Below are 20,506 nucleotides of genomic sequence, written 5' to 3' on the forward strand. Positions count from 1 at the left end.
AGGATCAGACTTTGTGAAGGCGTCACTTGTAGTGATGACTCTGTCCAGAATCATCACCTGACTCTGAAGCCCCACCCCCCTCAGCTTAACAGAGCTTTACAGCAAGTTGTAGCTAATTTTTTTTACCTGTGTGGTCGCTAACTTTGCCAGTTTGGTTCTTTCTCTCTCTGGTTTCATAGAATCCTTTTTGGTCACATCAGTCAGCTGTTTTCAGGTAGAAGTTCTAAGATCCCAGCGTATACCCCTCAGGACGGGGTAGACACTACACAGAGAGCTAAACGAGGGATTGTAATTACATATATCTGAAACACCTTCAGATGAATGAAAATGTTGTTCTTGTTGCACTCGGGCTCCTGCTAGTACAAAGCCAATATGTGTCAGCCCCCAGTCCTGTGTGTTCTTTAATGAGGCAACAGGAGAAGATGTCAGGCTTCAAGGTGTTTATTTAACAGCAACAGAATCATCAGTGTTACAGAGCTCTGGGTCCAGACTATGTTTCCCTGACCACAACAGAGTATGTGTCAGTTCACGAAGTCTGACTGACTGTCTCTCCCTGACCGTCTTTTTGTAGTAAAAAACACAGTGCCATGTGCAGTTGAGCTGTCCTCTGTTGATTTGTTGAGGGGGGTCGTCTTTAGCTGCTTGGTCCTGTTTCATGACTCAGAAGAGATCAGAAAAATAGGAGGTGAAACTAACGGTTGTAAATCAACCGTTCCATACCGTACCCGGTGGCCTTATTGTTTTGCACAGCAGTATGCTGACCACATCAGTATCGCTGACCTGTATAGGCACAGCCTGTTGCATACGCCTGAGGAGTAATAATTGATTAATACGAGATTGCATATAAGAAATATAATATGGCATACATATATTGTATTATTGTAAGCAAAGACGAGCATATAATAGCACACTCTGCAACTGCTACATGTTTAAATAAGCAACTGTTTGTCCCGAACACCACCCAAAAAAATATTGTAGCTTTAATATATTATATTAAATGTTATTAATGTTTCTTAGGGATTAAGCTGAGCGTGGTTTATCACAACTCTGGCATCCATTCAAGAAAAATAAAAGCTTGTTTTTTCATTTCTTTTTGTTTTAAATGTTGAAGAACAGTGCCAGTGATGGCTATTTAGACACTTATATGCTTAACTTGATTTCCCGACCCGCTGAAATGTCCATGTACTACGGTACTATGTCCTGTTTTAATCAACCAACGCTATGATAGTGGATCAGCAAAGTTTAAGTATATTGTTTGAAACATAAATCATTTATTCATGTTTTTCTGTTATTTAGCATCATCATATTACATTATTATTATCACGTACAGCATGGATTATGAGTAAAATTTGTCATAAAGGACCAAACAATAACAACAAAAATGGAAGAGAAATATCAAATACATAAGTGCAATATGTAACTTCCACCAGTCATCCTGTTATCCGTCTATCCATATCGAATACACTTGAGGTGGTTTTTGAAGAAGTGAAGCTCCAGTTTGAACTCATTAACGCTCCTTTCAGGGTTTCTGAATTTTTTGTAGCGAGAGTCCGTGTCTTTGTCTGTTTTTTGTTGATGGCCAACAACCACGTCATCACACGTGGCAACCAGCAAGGAGCCCAGGCCATCCATAAAAAACTCTAGAGCAAGAGACAGACATTTACCCATTAAGAAGAAAAGCTGCTTGAATCATGTCTGAGAACTTAAAGAGTTTGGACTTCCTGCCGGTTGGAATCCAAACTCTGTCGCAGTCTGGACCTACTGTACCTGAATGTGCTGTCCGCTGGAGCTGAGGGTCAAATCCCACCTTCTGTGCTGCATCTGTACGAGCCAGGAAGAAGTTGACCACCCCGCTGGCCAGAAAACATTGTGGATAACCAGGAAGTGAATGGAACTTCCCATGAGACTTCCTGTACAGGCAGCCACCATCCATTTCCTCTCCTTCCTCATAGACAAGAGAGAAGTAAAACCGGTTCCCTTGTACTGACCCACCAATCTGATAAGAACACAGAGACCAGAGAATTGGTTATGAAATGGCTACCAGTTGATTGTGTACCTATGTTTTGGACATGCTGGGATAGACTCCAGTTGTCATCAGCCCTGAACAGATGGGTTGAAGGTTCAACAGGGCTGATTGGGAAAGATGTTGACATTATATCCAACTCACAACGAGTCTAGAACTCAAAATCATCTTTCAGCTAACCAACTGTCTGTCCTCATGTACGTGAGAAATGGAGTCCTTACTAGAGTGCACGTGAACAAACCTATCCAACATCCCACAGACAGGCTTGGTGGATGTCTTTCGTATTTAATCCAATTTACATTAATAAATAAAATAATATATGTATTTTTTTAATGCAACCTTATGATTAGGGTAATCAAAAAAAAAATGGAACTGACTCTTGTCTATAGAATTGGATGTGAATCAGGCAGTCAGCGTGCACCCTGAGGCAGTAGCCAATCTCAGCCATAAAATATAAGACGCAACTCAGGTCAAATACAAAGGAATTACAATTCATTACACATAAAGACGTAACAATTGAAAAGCCTTCTCATATTTTAGGTTTGGGTACGTTTTATTTCCCCTTCAGCTTACAAATCAGTCCACAAAAACACCCCTCAGACATGAGGCTTTGTAATTCTCACCACGTCCAGTTCGGGGTTGGCCTCCATCACCTCCACAAGCTTTTCTATCTTAGTCTTCTCCGTAAACACAAAGTCATCGTCCACCCACAGGAAGTACTTGGTGGTTACCTGGGAGACAGCCAGATTCCTGCCAGCAAACCAGCCCTGAGGGAGGAAACGTGTTTTATGTTTGATACATTTTACGATCTTTTGTAATGGTCATTTGAGGTGGTGGGTAAAAAGTAATACTGAAGGGCACCAACAGTTACACAAAAAAACTTGGCAATAAAATCTATGTCAATCATTTTCATTAGATTTATTCCTAAACTGTTGTGATGTCTAAATGGAAAAATACTTTTTTTGGCAAGTTTACACCTCACCTCATAACACCTTAAAGTGTTGGATTATACCAAATAATGTCCTTATAGGATATTTGCTTCTAGGTGTGAATGACCCCTGATTGACTGATATGCATCAAATATGGTAGAATTGTTACTAATCCATCTAAGTTTGGTCAATACTTTATAACCATTGTTAAAATGCATAAGTCTTGAAATCTTAAGGGTCCTCCCAGATACACCAGATTTGAGTTTGATACATCTTTAAAAGTTTAAACAAATTCATGTTTCTGATCTTTTTTTTAAAATCAATTTTAGTCAAAAATGTGAGATAATGGCCTGTAAAAAAATAAAAAGTGGTAGTAATAAAAGTTTTACATTTATGTAAGTGTAATAACTGACAGAGTGAGTGTGTGTACCTGTGCTGGAGGCATGATGTATTGTTGGATGTTTTCTCCGGTAATGTGCTCTGGTTCAAAGCTGTCATCTGCAATAATGACTTTTATTTTGCTGTAGAAATGCCGGATGCTGTTCAACAACACTTTCAGTTCTGAGTAGCGCAGGAATGTCTTTGTGGTGATCGTGACTTGTGAGTTAATATCTGACAGACAGAGACAAAACCAAATAGTCAATTCCAGTAAAAAAAAACCAAAAAAACACCAGTAGCATAAAATGTCCACATGGGTTTACATGAGGCTGCTGGTTATTGAAGCACTTTTTCAGGTTCAAGCAATTCAGTTGGTTTCTACATCTGTAAATTCTCATTGTTAACGACAAATTTGATATCATAAATGTACTGATGAGTAGCACTGCACTAATACTACTATAACATACAGAACAATACAAAGTGGTCTACTGTTTGTTAAACTCTTTTCAAATTTGAAATGTTTGATTCTAGAAAGTCGCTATTTTGTCCTGATAACAGCTTTGCACAATCTTAATTCTCTCAACCAGCTTCATGAGGTCGTCACGTTGAGCTTTTCCAACAGTCTGGAAGGAGTTTCCACATATGTTGAACACTTGGTTTCTTTTCCCTTACTCTGCAGTCAAAGGCTCAATCCCAAAGCCCAACCTGAAGCTTAGACCCAAAACCCTCACGGTCGTAACTGACGTCACACGTGTGCGCAGTTGTAGTTTTAGAGTTCATGAGGGCTGAAATGGTATAAAAATGCTAAATGACAGCGAGCAGCCAGGTTCTGTTACTCAGATAACATCATCCAGGTTTGGTTTGTCTCCATTTTGTGAGCAGCAAGACAACCACATTGAATACATCACCAATTTTGCTTTGAACTGTGGGTTTCGTTCCAGCAGTTCCACCATGAAGGTCTCCTTCACACAGTTTCCTCCCAACAGCTGATGTTGATACGTGTCTGCAGCTTGAACTCTGAGAAAGACTCATGTAAACTCTATTCTTGGTTTTCCCATTATAGGATGGTCCACGAGAGCCAGTTTCTGACAGGTTTTGGTTTTGACACAGCACTTTTTGAAATTTTCCAAAGTGAATGACCTTCATATCTTAAATTGCTGATGCACTTGATGATGGTCTCTTTAATTCATTGAGCGGTTCTTGTCATGAAATGGTTGACTGCAGTAGTTTAATCAGACTATTTGCTCCATACCAACATTGCCTTGGGATACAACTGATGCTCTCAAACGTATAAAAAAGACAAGAAATTCAATTAATTAACTGATGGAAAGAAAATAAGATGAGTTTTATTTTCTTTGCCTGTGGCTTAAGAAGTTCCTAGTGTCTCATTTACAACGTCTTTTAAGACGTCTAATTTATGACGTCCATATGTCCTTCGAGCCGGATCCCAACATCTCCTCCTCTCTCCGGACAGAGCCTGAAACCGTGCACGGGGGAGTCTGGGACTCCTGAGGAAAGACCTCCGGCCTGTTTCCTTATCGAAGCAGTTTGGACATTGGTGAGGCCAGGACTGACTGGAGAGAGGAAGGGTGACGGGATCCTAGAGAAAGGCTGATTCACCATCAAACGTCGGACACCCGGGTAAGACATTTTTTCCCCCCAAAAGAGTCAGGTCAGGGACCTGTGCTAAAGAGTCAGGTCAGGGACCTGTACTAAAGAGTCTGAGTAGACTATATAAACTAAAGAGTCTGAGTAGACTCGGTAAACTAAAAGTTGCGCGTGCAAAACTAGGTCAGGGACCTACAGGTAACTAAGTCAGGGACTTAAGAGATAGGTCAGGGACCTACAGATAACTACTTAAAAAACATAAATAAATAAATAAAAATAAAACTTCCGGAAGATATAAAAATAAATAAATAAATAATTAGATACTGTGAGTGTCCAGTTGCTCGGGTGAACTCCATACAAACTGGTTGGCTCATGGATAGAAATAAATAATAAATAAATGAGTGAATAGATACTGTGAGTGTCTTACAGTGTAAAGGAGAGCCGAAACCTTGCGATGTGAACCTAAACTCTCCCCTGCGGAAACCTAACGGTGCCAAAAGCAGATATCACTGTATAAAGACCAGTTGCTCAGGTGAACTCCATACTAACTGGTTGGCTTACAGATAGAAGAAATGGGATCATGCTGTAGTAAGATCGAAGAGATACCTCTGGAGGGAGACGTAAAATGCATGCACTCAAAAGGCACGGATAACATAAAATATTTGAAAAGAGAAGAGGAAAGTTGAAAAGAGAAGAAAAAAGCTGAAAAGAGAAGAGGAAAGTTGAAAAGAAAAGAGAAGGAGATGGGAGAGATTAAAAACAAAAAGGCAGGGGAAGGGAGTATAGCTTTTAATGCACCAATACTATATCTAATAATTGAAATACATTTCTCCTGGAGAAATGATGAAGATGTTGATTATGTGGTACAAAATCGAACCAACATGGGACAGCGGCCCGATCCTCCTCCATACCCTAACATGGGAGACGTCCCGGTAACAGCTGATCCACCCGTTCCACCCGTTCCGCCTCCGGCTGCTCAGCCAGCTTCTGTCTCCGAACCCACGACACCGTCACCAAACTCCATCCCCTCTACTCCAACCCCAGACAGCAGCCAAGAACTTTTACGAAGACAGAATATTCGGAAGTATATTATCGAGGGGATAATGATCAAAGAGATTTCAGAAGCAGGAAGCGAGGTGGATGGAGAGGGGCTGGCGGCCGTGGGGGAGGACCACGAGAGACAGGTCACGACACCTGCTATAATTGCGGGAGGAATGGACACTGGGCAAGAGACTGCAGGCGGCGGAGAGACGGGAGGGTCGGAGGAAGAGGAGGAGGAGAGGAGGAGGAAGAAGAGGAAGAAGAGGAGGAGGCGGAGGAAGAATAAGAGGAGAAGACGGTTGGCGGTCGCAGATGGGTTCAGCATGACCAACCACAACCACACCTTGATCAGGTTACACAGAAACACACCCATTCACGATTCACAAACACGGACACAGACCCAATTAGAAACTAAAGAGGAGGAGGAGGAGGATGAGGAGGAGGAAGAAGAGGAAGAGGAGGAAGAAGAGGAGGAGGAAGAAGAGGAAGGAGAGGAAGAGGAGGAAGAAGAAGAGGAGAAGACAGTTGGCGGTCACAGACGGCTTCAGCATGACTAACCACAACCACACCAGGATCAGGTTGTACATACACACATTCACATGATACACAAACACGGACACAGACCCAATTAGAAACTAAAGAGGAGGAGGAGGAGGAGGAGACAATGGTTGGCGGTCGCAGATGGGTTCAGCATGACTAACCACAACCACACCTTGATCAGGTTGTACATACACACATTCACATGATACACAAACACAGACCCAAATAGAAACTAAAGAGGAGGAGGAGGAGGATGAGGCGGTTGGCGGTCGCAGACAGGTTCAGCATGACCAACCACAACCACACCTTGATCAGGTTACACAGAAACACACCCATTCACATGATTCACAGACACAGACCAACTAGAAACTAAAGAGGAGGAGACCAGTGATGTGTTAGAGATAAGTACAGTTGAAATACTCAAGATCAGGGGTGTCAAACATACGGCCCGTGGGCCGGATCCGGCCCGCCAGGGGGTCTAGCTCGGCCCGCAGGATGACTTTGCTAAGTGTGAAAATTACAAAAAGACATAAATTGCATTTCTATGAGAACATGGAGGTTTATGAGTACAAACGTTTTGTTATTTTTGTTTTAATCGATCCAGTAATTGCTTCAAAAACAGCTTAAATGCGACGTCTGCTCCGGAGGAAGAAGCGCTCGGTGCCACAGGCAGCCGCGCTCGCTGCTCGCTTTGTGACGCGTTTGACGTCAAACGCGTCACAAAGCGAGGGAATCTGCAGAGGAGAGCCGGGGCAGATAAACAGTGGGCTGATGTCTGAGTTTTTGGTCTTTATGTTTCTAGTTTATTGTAGAAAGACCTTAAAATAGGGTTTATCATCCAAAAACCTTCACCAATGATTTAAACAAAGAGAAATATTGTCGTTATGTATGCGTTATTATGCTATGAATTTACTGGTCTGGCCCACTTCAGATCAAAGTGGGCAGTATGTGGCCCCTTAACTAAAATTAGTTTGATACCCCTGCTCAAGATAAACCTTTTGTGACTCTACTGATAGAAGAGATTGAAGTAACCTTATTGTGCGATTCAGGAGCATGTAGGTCACTTATTAGGAGTCTAGACGAAGGACGTAAGGAGGCCATTTTAAAGGCACCAAAACCACAGACAAAAAGACAAATGATGTCATTTTTAGGAATGACAAATTTCTGTCAGAATTGGATTCCAGATTATGCAGAAATGACTTCCCCACTGTCTAAACTCATTTATGATGACCCTATGGCTGCCCACGATAAAATACAATGGACACCAAGAAACAGAAAACGATTTTGAAAAATAAGAAAAAATTGTCTAATCAACAAAAAATGTTGCAGACTCCTTGTTGAAGACCTTTGCCCAAGACAATGAAATAAAAAAATAAAAAAATAAAAAAACTCCAAGAAAAACAACAGTGGAAGACAAATAAATCACAACAAAAAGACGATGATTTATGGAGATGACAGGAAGGCAAGATGATACTCCAAAAAAGTTTATATAGATATGCGGCCTTTTGAGCCATGGGATGAACCATGTCTCAACAGGAAGGATGGTATCTATAATAAACCAGGCATTTACATCATATGGCTTTACAAACTACTAAAAAAAAAAATTGTTTGGCATGTATTATATGTGCAAAACACAACCCCCAAGGAAACACGAGACCTACAAGGGGCCGGTTCCCTTCACCAGAGTATCCATTCCAGCATCTCTGCATGGATTTTATTGAATTAACACCATGTGAAGGAAAGAAATATTGCCTAGTTATCATCGACACCTTTTCAAAGTGGGTATTAATATTCCCAACTAAATCACCGGATGCATTGACCGTAGCAAAAGCGCTGACAAGGGACATTATACCACGATTTGGAATACCAGAAAATATATTTTGTGACAACGAGACACATTTCGTGAACAACATTATAAAACACCTAGCTACAGCTTTCGGGACACAGTGAAGACATCACTGCTCATACCATCCACAGTCAGCAGGCCAAGTGGAAAGAACTAATGGGACAATCAAATTAAAATTGAGAAAGATGATGGCAGGTTTTGTGGAATTGGATGAGATGCATTCCACTGGTAACATTAAATATGCATATTCTACCCAGTGAAAGAGGCATCTCACCGTTTGAAATGATACACGGACATCCCTGTCACATGCCACAACTTGGACCTATTGTGGACAAGAAAGAGCCCACTGAACAGACGACTGCAGACTACATGGCCAAAATGTTAAAAAGAAAAGATATTATGTCTTCTGTTGTCCCTCCTACGCAGGTGGTGGAAAACCAGTCAATAGACCTAAAACCAGAGGACTGGGTTTTCATTAAGGTGATTAAAAAAAAGAAATATTGGAGCTCCGCCAGATGGGAAGGAGCCTTCGAGATACTCCTGGCTACCTCAACAGCAGTTCGGTTTGCTGAACGGACCTCCTGGATACACCTCAGCCATTGCAGAAGGATGAGACCTTTGCTTGAACCACATAACTCAGACATACCAGATTCAGTAAGCTGGCATTCCCTTGTGGTGAAGTCTGGCTACAAAGGGAGGTGATACCAATAGGGGTACTTGTCTCAAACCAGTGAAAAAACCAACAAACACCCTGGCGGGTAGGTTCTGGTGAGCTTATTTTGGTATATCTGTGGATGGACAGTTCAGCTAAAATGACTCAAGGCAGCATAACATGGCATCCATTCAGGAGGATAGGACTCTGTGGCCTCAGAGGGACCTTTGTTTTCTGATAGTCACAGCTCTGTTCATAGTACTCCCCATATTTTGGTACGGAGCCAACATAACATACTTGACAATCAGACATCAGACAACAAGACCACAATAGGACCTCAGACTACTGACAAAGTTCACAGCACTAAAAGAGCTTGTGTAAAGGCTGGTGGAAAATATGCAAGGAACAAAAAATCAGTACCAGGTACAGGGAGCATTAATTCTCACATTCACGGAAGGGCAACAGGCCAGTCTCATGTTTGACGCATGTGCGGTTCTTCCCTGCAAGGGGAAAGACTGCAGCTTAGTTTGGTCAGACAAATATCTGTGCATGGTAGCATCTGTGTCGACCTAAAACAACGACTGTCTCTGATTAAAGGATCTACTGCACCAGGTTGTCACGTACAAAACTGCAACACCTTAATACTGACACTGAAGGATCCAAAGCAATGCGACTCCAGACTGTTAGTATCTGGGGCAGATCCAAAGGGCTTAATCTGGATAAATATAGTACAACCAACCACCACGGTATCCCGCCAAAGCGTTGCAAATACGAGCTCACACGTAGATCCTGTAGTCCGACGATTGAAAATAACTAAATTTACAGATGTGGTGTCACTAGAGACGGGATATGGTGATACCAATATGTGGCTACAGTGGATGCAGTACTCAGCTCAGATGATGGGCAAAGCCGACTGCATTGGATGCTCCGAGGCACGCCCACATTTAGGTCCTATACATGAGATGCTGTTAAGGGCCTGAGCGAACAGATGCAACTAGTCTTATGGCGTGGCAGAACTGCATGACATTGGACATGCTGCTGGCTGACAAAGGGGGGTATATGTAAAATGTTTGGCTCTGTATGTTGTACGTTTATTCCTAACAATACAGCATCAGATGGATCTGTCACCAAGGCTCTACGGGGTCTTACCGCCCTAAGTGAGGAACTTGCTGTAAATGCTGGGATTGATGATCATTTTTCCAGGATGATGGAATCTTGGTTTGGTAAATGGACAGACCTGTTCCTCACCTGTTTCACTAGTGTTTCAATTATAGCAGCCATACTTATTATTTGTGGTTGTTGTTGTAATCCCCGTATCCAAGGATTGATCCAAAGACTAATCAATGTTACATTGACTAAACAGGACATCCTTTATATGCGATTTACTACAACTGACCAAACGTACGAGACCACTAATACGACACCGATTCTACCTACGACTGAACGACCCCCTTATGAAGACGTATTTGTTCTCCTCCCTGGAGATCAGGACATGTTCTTAGACACTGACGTGTGACAAAATAATGTATACCATGCCGAAACTTGAGAGAAATGGCAATGGAGATGATGTGGTGTCAATGACTGATGTCTGGTTGAACAATACTCAACAACAATTGTGTGATTAATATGATTTTCCTCATGATGATTCTTTGATTTTTTTGTAAGTACATGTTATACTTTGTATAAACAGGAGGGATATGATGGAAAGAAAATAAGATGAGTTTTATTTTCTTTGCCGGTGGTTTAAGAAGTTCCTAGTGTCTCTTTTACAACGTCTAATTTACGACGTCCATATGTCCTTATCTTATGATCTACAACTGAACTTGTATCTAAAGGGAATGGGGGTGACTGTCAACTACTGTTTGTCACACTGTATAAAAGCTGCCCTACGGAGGAGAGACGTTGAGCAATGTTTGACATCCTTCTTTGAGTGTACATGTATTTGCTCCTTCTTGCAAGAATAAATGTCCGATGTGTTTGATTTTGAATCCAGCCTCTGAGTAATTTTTCTAACATTTACTTTATGTAATCGCACCACTTAACTGAAAGCCACTACCCCACAAATCTGCTCAAGATATTGACAACGGTGTGCAAAACTGTAATGAAGACAACCAGTGGCTACTGTGAAGAATCTAAAATATGAAACCTATTTTTGCTTGTTTAACATTTTTTTGTTCACTACATAATTATAGTTTTGATTACTTCTGTTTTGTTCTCCAATGCTTCAACTATCAGAAATAAGGAAAAATCCTTCCCCCACAGAGTTGGAAGGCACTGTGCATTCATTGTAATTTTCTTAATTTTGAATTGAAATCTAACAGAAAGCCTACTGATAACAAATAAAAATAAATCTTTAACCCCTCATGAGAAGTGCACTCTTACTTGTTCCCATGTCGTACAGGACTGGCAGGTGAGGTTGTTTGATGGCAATGGGAAACACAGCTTTATGGTTTTCAAACTGGAAGGATGCTACGTAGAGATAAAGAGTTACTGAAGGTGCCGTCCAAGGAGGAAGAAGTGAGTTTCCAGAGAATGGAAGAACAATACACAAACATATTTCACTCAGCCTAAATTCACTTATGTGTTCACAAATTTTAGGGAAAGATTACACACACATACACACACACACACACACACACACACACACACACACACACACACACACACACACACACAGAAAAACACATTTACAGATATATACAACTGAATATGTGCAAATTCCTTTTGATTACATTTACGATATCAGTACTTGTACGTCTTATTTTGTCCATTTCATTTCCCACATAAAGATCATGATTTCTGGCCTAATTTTCATTTATATAGAACATACCGAGGTCTCCAGTGTTGATATGGTAGACAGTGCTAGCATAGGACACTTTGGCCAGCAGGTGGTTGAGGATCCCCAGGCTGCTAGACTCTATAATTAATACGGCCTCACCAGCACCTGCCATTTACACAGTTGAACAACATCCGTTTAATCATCAACTACAGTACAAACCATGTTCATACCATGTTGATTTATGAGCATTCATTCAAGTTAAAGCATGAAGAATCTTTAGTGTTAACACAGTACTTTGGAAGCTCAAATAAATATAAAAATACCCTTTGACTGATTTAGAATTGACTTGTATAATAATAATAATGTTATTCTTCAATTATCTAAAATGTTGGAATGTGAATCAAGTGCAAATCACTAATCTTGCTTTGTGTTCCCTCAAAATGATGATATAACATTGTATGACTTTGACAGACAACAACACCAACTCTAAACAACGTGCATGCTGTGTGGAAATGAAAGGACCTGGACTCCTGAAAAGATGACAAAATCTTTCAAATATCTGAAAGATTGCAAATAGTCAGCAATAACAGTAAGATCTCTAACCTGTAGCAGATGGGATGAAGACACGGTGAATCACTGGTGTAACTCAGTTTAGCTGAGTATAGTCTGATTCATGCAGCTCAATATCAACAAGTGTTTGTTTCTTCATTCAACATTTTCAATGACAACCTTCAGTGTATAAAGTTACTCCTGACAGAGGAGTCTCACCTTTGACTGTTGCCTCCTCAGCAGGAATCTCTGTGGTCAGAATGCCTTTGGACACACTCAACAACACCTGAGAGAGATGCACTTGAATAAACTACAGAGTCAGAGTATCATACCAGCATAACCATCTTCATTCAGTTCTTCAATAGAAAAACCTTGACAATTAAATCTGTGTCTTGATTGGTAATATTGCAGGATCACAGTTGACTGGCTATACACCTGATGGACTACAGCCACATATCACAGGCAAATTCTGATATGTTATACAAATTTTGTATCTGAATAGTTGGTGAAAAAATCAAAAGAAAGTTGATGTATTATTGCCAGGGGAAAAACCCTCTGCAAGACATAGAAAACAGCTTGGTTTGGCAACCAGGCTTATTTTGCTATTTTAAAAAGTTATTTTTTGATTTGTTCATTTTTTAAGTTGAAAGAAGGTCAGCCCCACACCGCAACCACAAAACCAGAAAATCAATTTAACTTCACACTGCAACCAGAAAATCAGTGCAACTTTGGACAATCCCTGCTGTCTGTGCAAAAGAGTTGAAGCCTTCTACAGGGATTAATGTGTGCAGCTATATAAAAGGCTGGAAGGACACTATAAGAAGGTTCAGTCAGGTTTCACTGAATACAAGCTTGGTCACACCAGTAAGTGACACAATAAAATGAGTCTGAACGTCTTTACAAAATTATTGTTTTTCGAGACTTATTCACACTGCGACTGGTGACACGCCTTGATGTTGTTTAACGGCTGTCAAGATAAGCTCCCCGATCTTTATTCTATTACTCTGTACTGTCCCAGAGATTGCCCGCATACTTTGTTTACAGGATTGCTTATTTCTTACATCTAATAAAAAATAATTCAGGTGGAAAAGCCTGCTAATTAATATGTTAATTCATTAAAAAAAATAGATCAGAACCCTTAACGACCAGGAATTCTTCCATTTTGAACTCCATCTCTCCCTCAACAGTAAATACCTAGGTGTTGGTCAATAGTGCAAAGTTCACTAAACCTGTTGAACATGTTAAATTTGCAGAGATTAACTCCACCGCCGCCAACCAAACCCATTATTAATGGAGATTCTGTTTGAATGAATTGAATTTGAAATGAAATATTTCCATTTTAAACGCTAGTGTGACCAGGTCTTTTAAGTTTTTGAAAGCTAGTGTTAATCATGTTTGCTAATCATTAAATAGTTGATTATCATCACGCCTCTGTCCCAAATATATTGGGCAGTGGTAGTAAAGAATGACAAGTCCATGTAAGGAGTTAGGTTTAGGGTGATTGCGTAGATCAAATACAGGACTTACATCAGGAGACAACTGTTTGTCTCAAAATCAAAACCCATCTTTTGCAGCGTTTTATGGGCCTTCATAGTTGCAGTGAGCTTTGTGCCGCTTACACCTAAGTTGACAACAAGATGGCTGCTGTACAAAGACATAAAATTACGTCAAAAAAGATGTATCTCCATTTGCAATATTTCACAAGGAATTATTTCTGAATGGATGGTCATTGTCCTCATTTCTCTAAATCGGAACAAGAATGGTAAGGTCAAGGTTAGCAAGATTCTTCAGATTCACAATCATCACGTTTGTGGCAAAATCTTCCTTGAAATGATTTGTTTTATATTAAATTTACAGATTTATCTTTAAATTTCCAAAAGGTTCAACAGCCATCTTGTATCAACCAGCCAAACTCAACCAATCCATCATCAGACGACCTGTTGATCTGTTTTACAGGATCACACCAACCTTGTAGCTGCTTCTCTTCCCTGCATGCAGCTCTAAACCTGAAATTAAAATGACCTAACACTTTCATACTTTCATCTTATTGGAAGACAAAGATTTATCTCAGTTTGTATTGACGTTTGAAACGAATCATTCCTTCCTGGCAATTGACCAATGAAGTGAAATCCTTGTCTAGCTTGTTGTCGTTGGAATACGGCGGCTCTACCCTCATACTTTATGACTTTATAGTGAATAAAGATTGTACATTGTATATTTATTTACTGTGGTATGGTTTGTTGTTCATTACTATTCTCAGTTTATATGTTCCTTCACTATGATTTTCCATGACTCAGATGTACCCAACCTTCTATTGTGTCAAATTGTAGTGTCATGTAAAGATTTCAACCTGCTGCTATCTGAGCACAATATAGAGGTGAGCCTACCTGGTATGAGAGTGGAGGTTAAAGGTCGTACTGTATAACCCTGGATAGGATACTGTAGAGGGGAGTTGGCCACAGCAAACAGCAGTCTGGACAGGACAGAGGATGTCCTGTTGAGCAGATAGGGTGTTAGTAGTGTGTGCAAACAAGTAGCTCTTGGACTCTGACATTTGCATAACATTTGTATTTGAGTAGACATGAAACAGTAGACAGTAGACATATTATGTTTGCTTTACAAATGTACTTATTAAGTATGAGAGAGGTTTGCTCTGTAGAGAGGAGGAAGCAAGCAATAGATCGGGGGGGGGGGGCATGAGGATGCGGATGTGGTCAGACAGGTGCTCAGGGTCAGCAGGGACAGAGGGTGAATGGGGAGAGGGTTAAGAAGAGATGACACAGTTGGAAGGACCTGTGGTGCATGGAGGTGAGTCGTGTAGGCTCTCTGCTTGGAGCATCGTATGATGTGGCAGGTAAGAACTCCTAGTCTGGTGCGACCCCCACCCAATTTCACTGCTATCTGGGTCTAGTCAGTCTCCATAAAGAATCATTTGCAGATGTTGCATCCCACTGGGCGTAGACCTCGGGTTAATTTGAACCGTCAGCTTGCACCAAAACCGTTCAACACTCAGCTACCGCTGCAACTACCGTGTCCACCAAAGTGTTTTTTCCTGAGCACAGTGTTTTTAAAGTTGGTTTTAATGTTCAGTAAAACATATTCTGTCGGTGTAAGATTAGTTTGACGCATTGTATGTACACATGGAGGCATAACCAGCTGTGGAGGTGATTTGCTGCAGCCATCGAGAAGACGAGAATGAAAGTAACAGCAGGAAGACTAGAAACAAGAAGGAAGCTATTCGGTTTTTTAGAGACGGAGATGGGAGCATGGGAGGACAGGGCCCAGAAATCGAACAGATTCCACCTGTAAATAATCCCATCATTAATTGGATATTCGGCCTAAAAAACTGTGTTTTGGGTTGTGTCTGTCTGGTTGACAGGTCTGTGGTGCAGTCAGGTTTGGGTTATAGGTGGGCGGCCATAGTTTCCTCGGGTTTCTAGTCAGATCAACTCAGATCCTCCCCAGCTCTTTCAAACACGGTACCTTGTGGCACCAGAAAAGTGACGCCCGATATTCTGAACTCCAGGCTTTAGAACAGCAGCTCAAAAACCAATGGTTGACGTTACTGTTGATTGCCGTTTGGCTGTTGTTCTGCAATATCATGGCACTCTATGCACTTTAAAATTCATTGTTCTTTCAGTATTGTCATGTTGCCATGAGATAGCACTCTTCATTGTCTGTTTATTACCAAGCTATTGAAATGATATTCGATAAAATCACAATTTAATAATTCAAGTTCCCGTCCGTCTGACCATCCATCATCCATCCACCCATCATCCATCCATCAGTCCACCCATCCATCCATTCATACGACCATCCATCCATCCATCCATCCATCCATCCATATTACCATCCATCCATCCATTCATCCGACCATCCATCCATCCATCCATTCATCCATCCATCCATCCATCCATCCATCCATCCATCCATCCATCCATCCATCCATCCACTACCTGGCTTTGTGCTGCTGGAACTCTTTAGCTCGGCGTTTCACCAGCTCCTCATATTTCTCCTTGGGGAGGTGATCTTTGAGGATAGCATATCCTTTGGTGCAGTTGCATGGACCAGGTGAGGGAAGGTGACTTGGGAGTGGTGACCTAGAAGGTTGGGGGTAATATGGAAGTCTTAATGGGTCACAAGTCATAAGAACAACCATAATGAAATAGAAGTATCGGGAGTACACGCTCAGGAGACAAAGCAAAACAACTTAATCATGTAAATGAGATTGTTGCCTGAATTGGTGAAGAGCATATCCACTCTTCCCAACAAGCAGTGCAGCTTAGTTTGAGAAAATACACAGCTGAATATCCCTGGTTCGTTAAACTTAGCAGGTAGAGAAGTAGCAGGGGGTGCAGGCAGCAGTAGGATGGCCCAAGGTTATTGAATGATATATAGTGATTTTACTTTCTTGGTGGCATGCACAGCATTGCATTGGTTTAACGTACTCTAGGGCTACAAGCTTGACGTACCCTGCTATACATAGGCAATGCTATGTCAAACGTGCATCTATCTTAATTTCGATGGGGTTTATTAGCTTTTTTCTGGAGAAAGAAACTGGCAGGATTGTAGGCAGAAATCTTGGTATGGGGTTTACAAACTCTACCTTTTCATTCTATTGAAGAACAGATGTTTTCATTTTGGAAAAAAAAAGTAAGATTGACACAGAAAAGCACATTGCAATTCAAAATATATCAAAAATAAATGAGATCAAGAGATTGTAAGATTATCATTTGATTTTTTTCAGTGCCAATACAATGCAAGTTTTTCAGTGCCAATGATCCCCTTTTCATTTTCATTTTCATGTTTTGTTTTTCATTGCCAAACTTTCACAGACAAACACAACCAGGAGCAGAAACACATGCAAACATCGGGTCGGTTTTACCTTTGACTTGGTGCCGTGGATACCTCTTTGTGTGTGAGTATCACAGAATAGAAAGACAGCAGGATGGTGACACACACAACAGCAACCACCAGCAGCCTTGCTCTGCTCAATACACCCATCTGTTGAGATATAAACACCCACATTGTTGTCTGTTTGCTGGTTTAAAAACTACCAAATATATATTGCTGATAAATTTGTTGGTACGCTGTTCAAAAATTCCAGTTTATGGAAAAACTGTTTCATTCCTCTTGAAAAGTGATGAAATTGAAAGCTTTGCAGCCAGCAGAATATTTAAAGTTTATTAGTTTTCTTCTGACTTCAGTGAGCACCGTGGATTTGAGAGCAGATCAAATATCACTCATAACCGTGACAGGGGAAAGTACACACCTTGTTGGACGTGTTCTGAAGTGACGGCTCATGTTGAAAAATGCATTAGCTGCAGCTGTATATAAAATATAGAACGAGGTAGTTTTGGCCTTTAAGTTTAACTTTATTTGAAGGTTTCATAGGATGTCACGCTGCTCTTTGTTTTAATAATTTAATTTCATTGTTTAAATTGTCAATTTGGTCCTGATTTCTCCATGATTTCTCTGATCAACTCCACCGATACCTTCGTCAGAATTTCTTTCCTGCTTCACTTGGTTTTCATTTTGTCAGTTTCAGCCATTTTCCTATCATTTTATATCTATACATTTATATATTATAAACATATTCAACACTTTACTGTAAGTAGTGTAAGTACATTGTTTCATATTCTGTGCACTATTTGGTTTTCTTTGCTGCTGTGATGACCGAATTTCCCCATTGTGGTATTAATAAAGTCAAATCTAATCTAATCTCTTCCCTCTCAGGCATCTGAGACTGGTGTTTTACACAGGTTAAAGTAAATACCTACCTACCTACCTACCTACCTACCTACCTAAACAGAATGCCACCATGAAAACAAAGACATGGTGTTTATAATGGTAATAAAAAAAACTACAGCTCTCACCGTCTTCTCTTTCTAAAGTTCCACTATCGTTCCATGAATGTAGCACGAATAACAAACACCTCTTAGATGGATGACAGGTGAAGCAATAAGCCTGTGAAATGATGACAACCTTGTTTTACAGTGAGATAATGGGCGAGAGGGGAGGATCCCCCTAGTGGGACGTCGTGGCACTGCAGGGTGGGTCTCCACTCTGTCAGCAGTGCAGGGCCATGGACCATGACATGGTTTGTTTACACAGTAGGTCAGCAGTTATCATTTTTTAAAGATATTTGTTGAGCAACCTTGTTCTGCTTTTTTTTTTTTTTTTTTTTTTTTTTTACTATTACTTCCACCAATGAGGCATATTTGATTATTTTTGAATTCAAAAGGAACAAAAATATATCCTTTACTTATCCTCTGCAGCAATGAGTCTCATTGGAATATATACAGTATATATATATAGATATATATATATACAGTGGTGTGAAAAAGTGTTTGCCACCTTCCTGATTTCTTATTTTTTTGCATGTCTGTCACACTTAAATGTTTCAGATCATCAAACAAATTTAAATATTAGTCAAAGATAACACAAGTAAACACAAAATGCAGTTTTTAAATGAAGGTTTTTATTATTAAGGGAGAAAAACAATCCAAACCCACATGGCCCTGTGTGAAAAAGTGTTTCCCCCTAAACCTAATAACTGGTTGGGCCACCCTCAGCAGCAACAACTGCAATCAAGCGTTTGCGATAACTTGCAATGAGTCTTTTCCAGCTGTGGATGAATGTTGGCTCACTGTGACACATGAAATTGATGTTTAAGGTCAAAGGATGTAAAAAGTTTTAAAAAGGATTAAAAGTTATCAAAATAATTTGTTTCCGTCGATGTGTGTGCCCGTGAGAGGCGTCTCGCCATGAAAGGAGGAGTTGCTTTAAATCTTATGTACATGGACCGACCTTCTCCAAACATCACAGGTATGATAACAGCCCCGCCCTGAAGACCCCTGTGGGGGAATATTTGCTCAAAGTCATAGCGCCCCCTGGTGGCCACCGGAAATGACACTTTTCATACTTTCACATTCTACGTCGAGCTGGTTGATCACATGAACCTAAAGTCGGGTCACAATAACCTAAACATGTAGTTGATGATATATTGAGACATTCATTCGACTTCATCAATGGGCGTCGCCGTGACGATGCGGCAAAGTTGGATGTCTCGCCGTGACACAGGAAGTTTTTTTTTTTTTTTTTGACCTTTATTTAACCAGGTAAAATCAATTGAGAACCAATTCTCATTTACAATGATGACCTGTCAGCACAGTCCACAAAGTTGATGTTTAAGGTCAAAGGATGCTTGAAACCTCACGAAACGTGTCACATATGTCCGGCGTGGTGATGTGTTTTGCGAGTGGGCGTGGCCAAAAGGCTCGCCAGCGCCCCCTGCTGGAGACAGGAAACGAGACAAAAATAGCAACTTTAAGCGGGTATACGGTCCCTCGCGCGCTGCACGTCGGGGAGACGGCTTCGGGGAGGCCACGCGGAGTGCGAGGGCCCGTACGTCACTGCTTTCAGTTTTATTTTATTTGAAATTTGGGAGAAATGTTGTCAGTAGTTTATAGAATAAAACACTAAATTTAATTTGACTCAAACACATACTAATAAATAATAAAACCAGAGAAACAGATAATTTTGGGAGTGTGTGTGTGTGTGTGTGTGTGTGTGCGTGTGGGCGCGTGGTGCATGTTATTGCTTGAGGCCATACAGGGCAGATGTGGTCGTCCAGCCTGATGACAGACAGAGATAGGAACGAAACAGAGACAGGAGCATGATGTCACCAAAGAGTGACAACCAGGAAGAATTATAAATACAGTTGGCGCACAGTCTATAAAACTCTTTTAACAAACCAACAGAGTCAGCAAATTTTTACACTGAAAAAATTTGAAAGTGCTGGTAAAGTAATTTAGTCTCGTCACCAGCATGACTTTGGCAGGTTTAAGTAGTATTATGGTCTGTGGGGGCAGTAAAGGCATCTCACTACATGCAGGAGCTTTTGGATTAAAGGAAGATATAAAGAGGGCAAAATAAAGACAGTAGGTATGATATTAATATAATGTGGTACAAAATATGAGCCTCCAGTCAAGAGCATTAATGTAAGTGTGAGTGCATGTAAAAAAAATAACAAATATTTTATATTTCATTCAACTTTACATTGTAGATTGAAAATTCCAACAACAAAGGGAGCAAAGTGTAAAGTGTGAGTACAGCCAAGCTGAGGATCCAAGTCAAACCCACCAATAGAAACTCCTGT

General features: G+C 40.7%; 1 protein-coding gene across 1 annotated transcript; it reads right to left on the minus strand.

Moving 5' to 3' along the window:
* Nucleotides 1-425: 425 nt before the first annotated feature.
* LOC138214243 (beta-1,4 N-acetylgalactosaminyltransferase 2-like) lies at nucleotides 426-18,298 on the minus strand. The gene is made up of 12 exons (XM_069175645.1): nucleotides 18,222-18,298; nucleotides 17,231-17,349; nucleotides 16,302-16,445; nucleotides 14,733-14,839; nucleotides 14,314-14,351; nucleotides 12,565-12,631; nucleotides 11,848-11,961; nucleotides 11,400-11,486; nucleotides 3,383-3,564; nucleotides 2,647-2,790; nucleotides 1,768-1,996; nucleotides 426-1,640 (listed from the first exon to the last, which is right to left on the minus strand). The coding sequence occupies exons 2-12, from the start codon at nucleotides 17,347-17,349 to the stop codon at nucleotides 1,447-1,449; spliced, it is 1,425 nt and encodes a 474-aa protein (XP_069031746.1). The 5' UTR covers nucleotides 18,222-18,298; the 3' UTR covers nucleotides 426-1,446.
* Nucleotides 18,299-20,506: the final 2,208 nt, after the last annotated feature.

This window comes from Embiotoca jacksoni, unplaced genomic scaffold (genome assembly GCF_022577435.1).
Source record: "Embiotoca jacksoni isolate LCO1_2020_lvr unplaced genomic scaffold, fEmbJac1.0.p SCAF_69, whole genome shotgun sequence".
In the NCBI taxonomy this organism is placed as follows: domain Eukaryota; kingdom Metazoa; phylum Chordata; class Actinopteri; family Embiotocidae; genus Embiotoca; species Embiotoca jacksoni.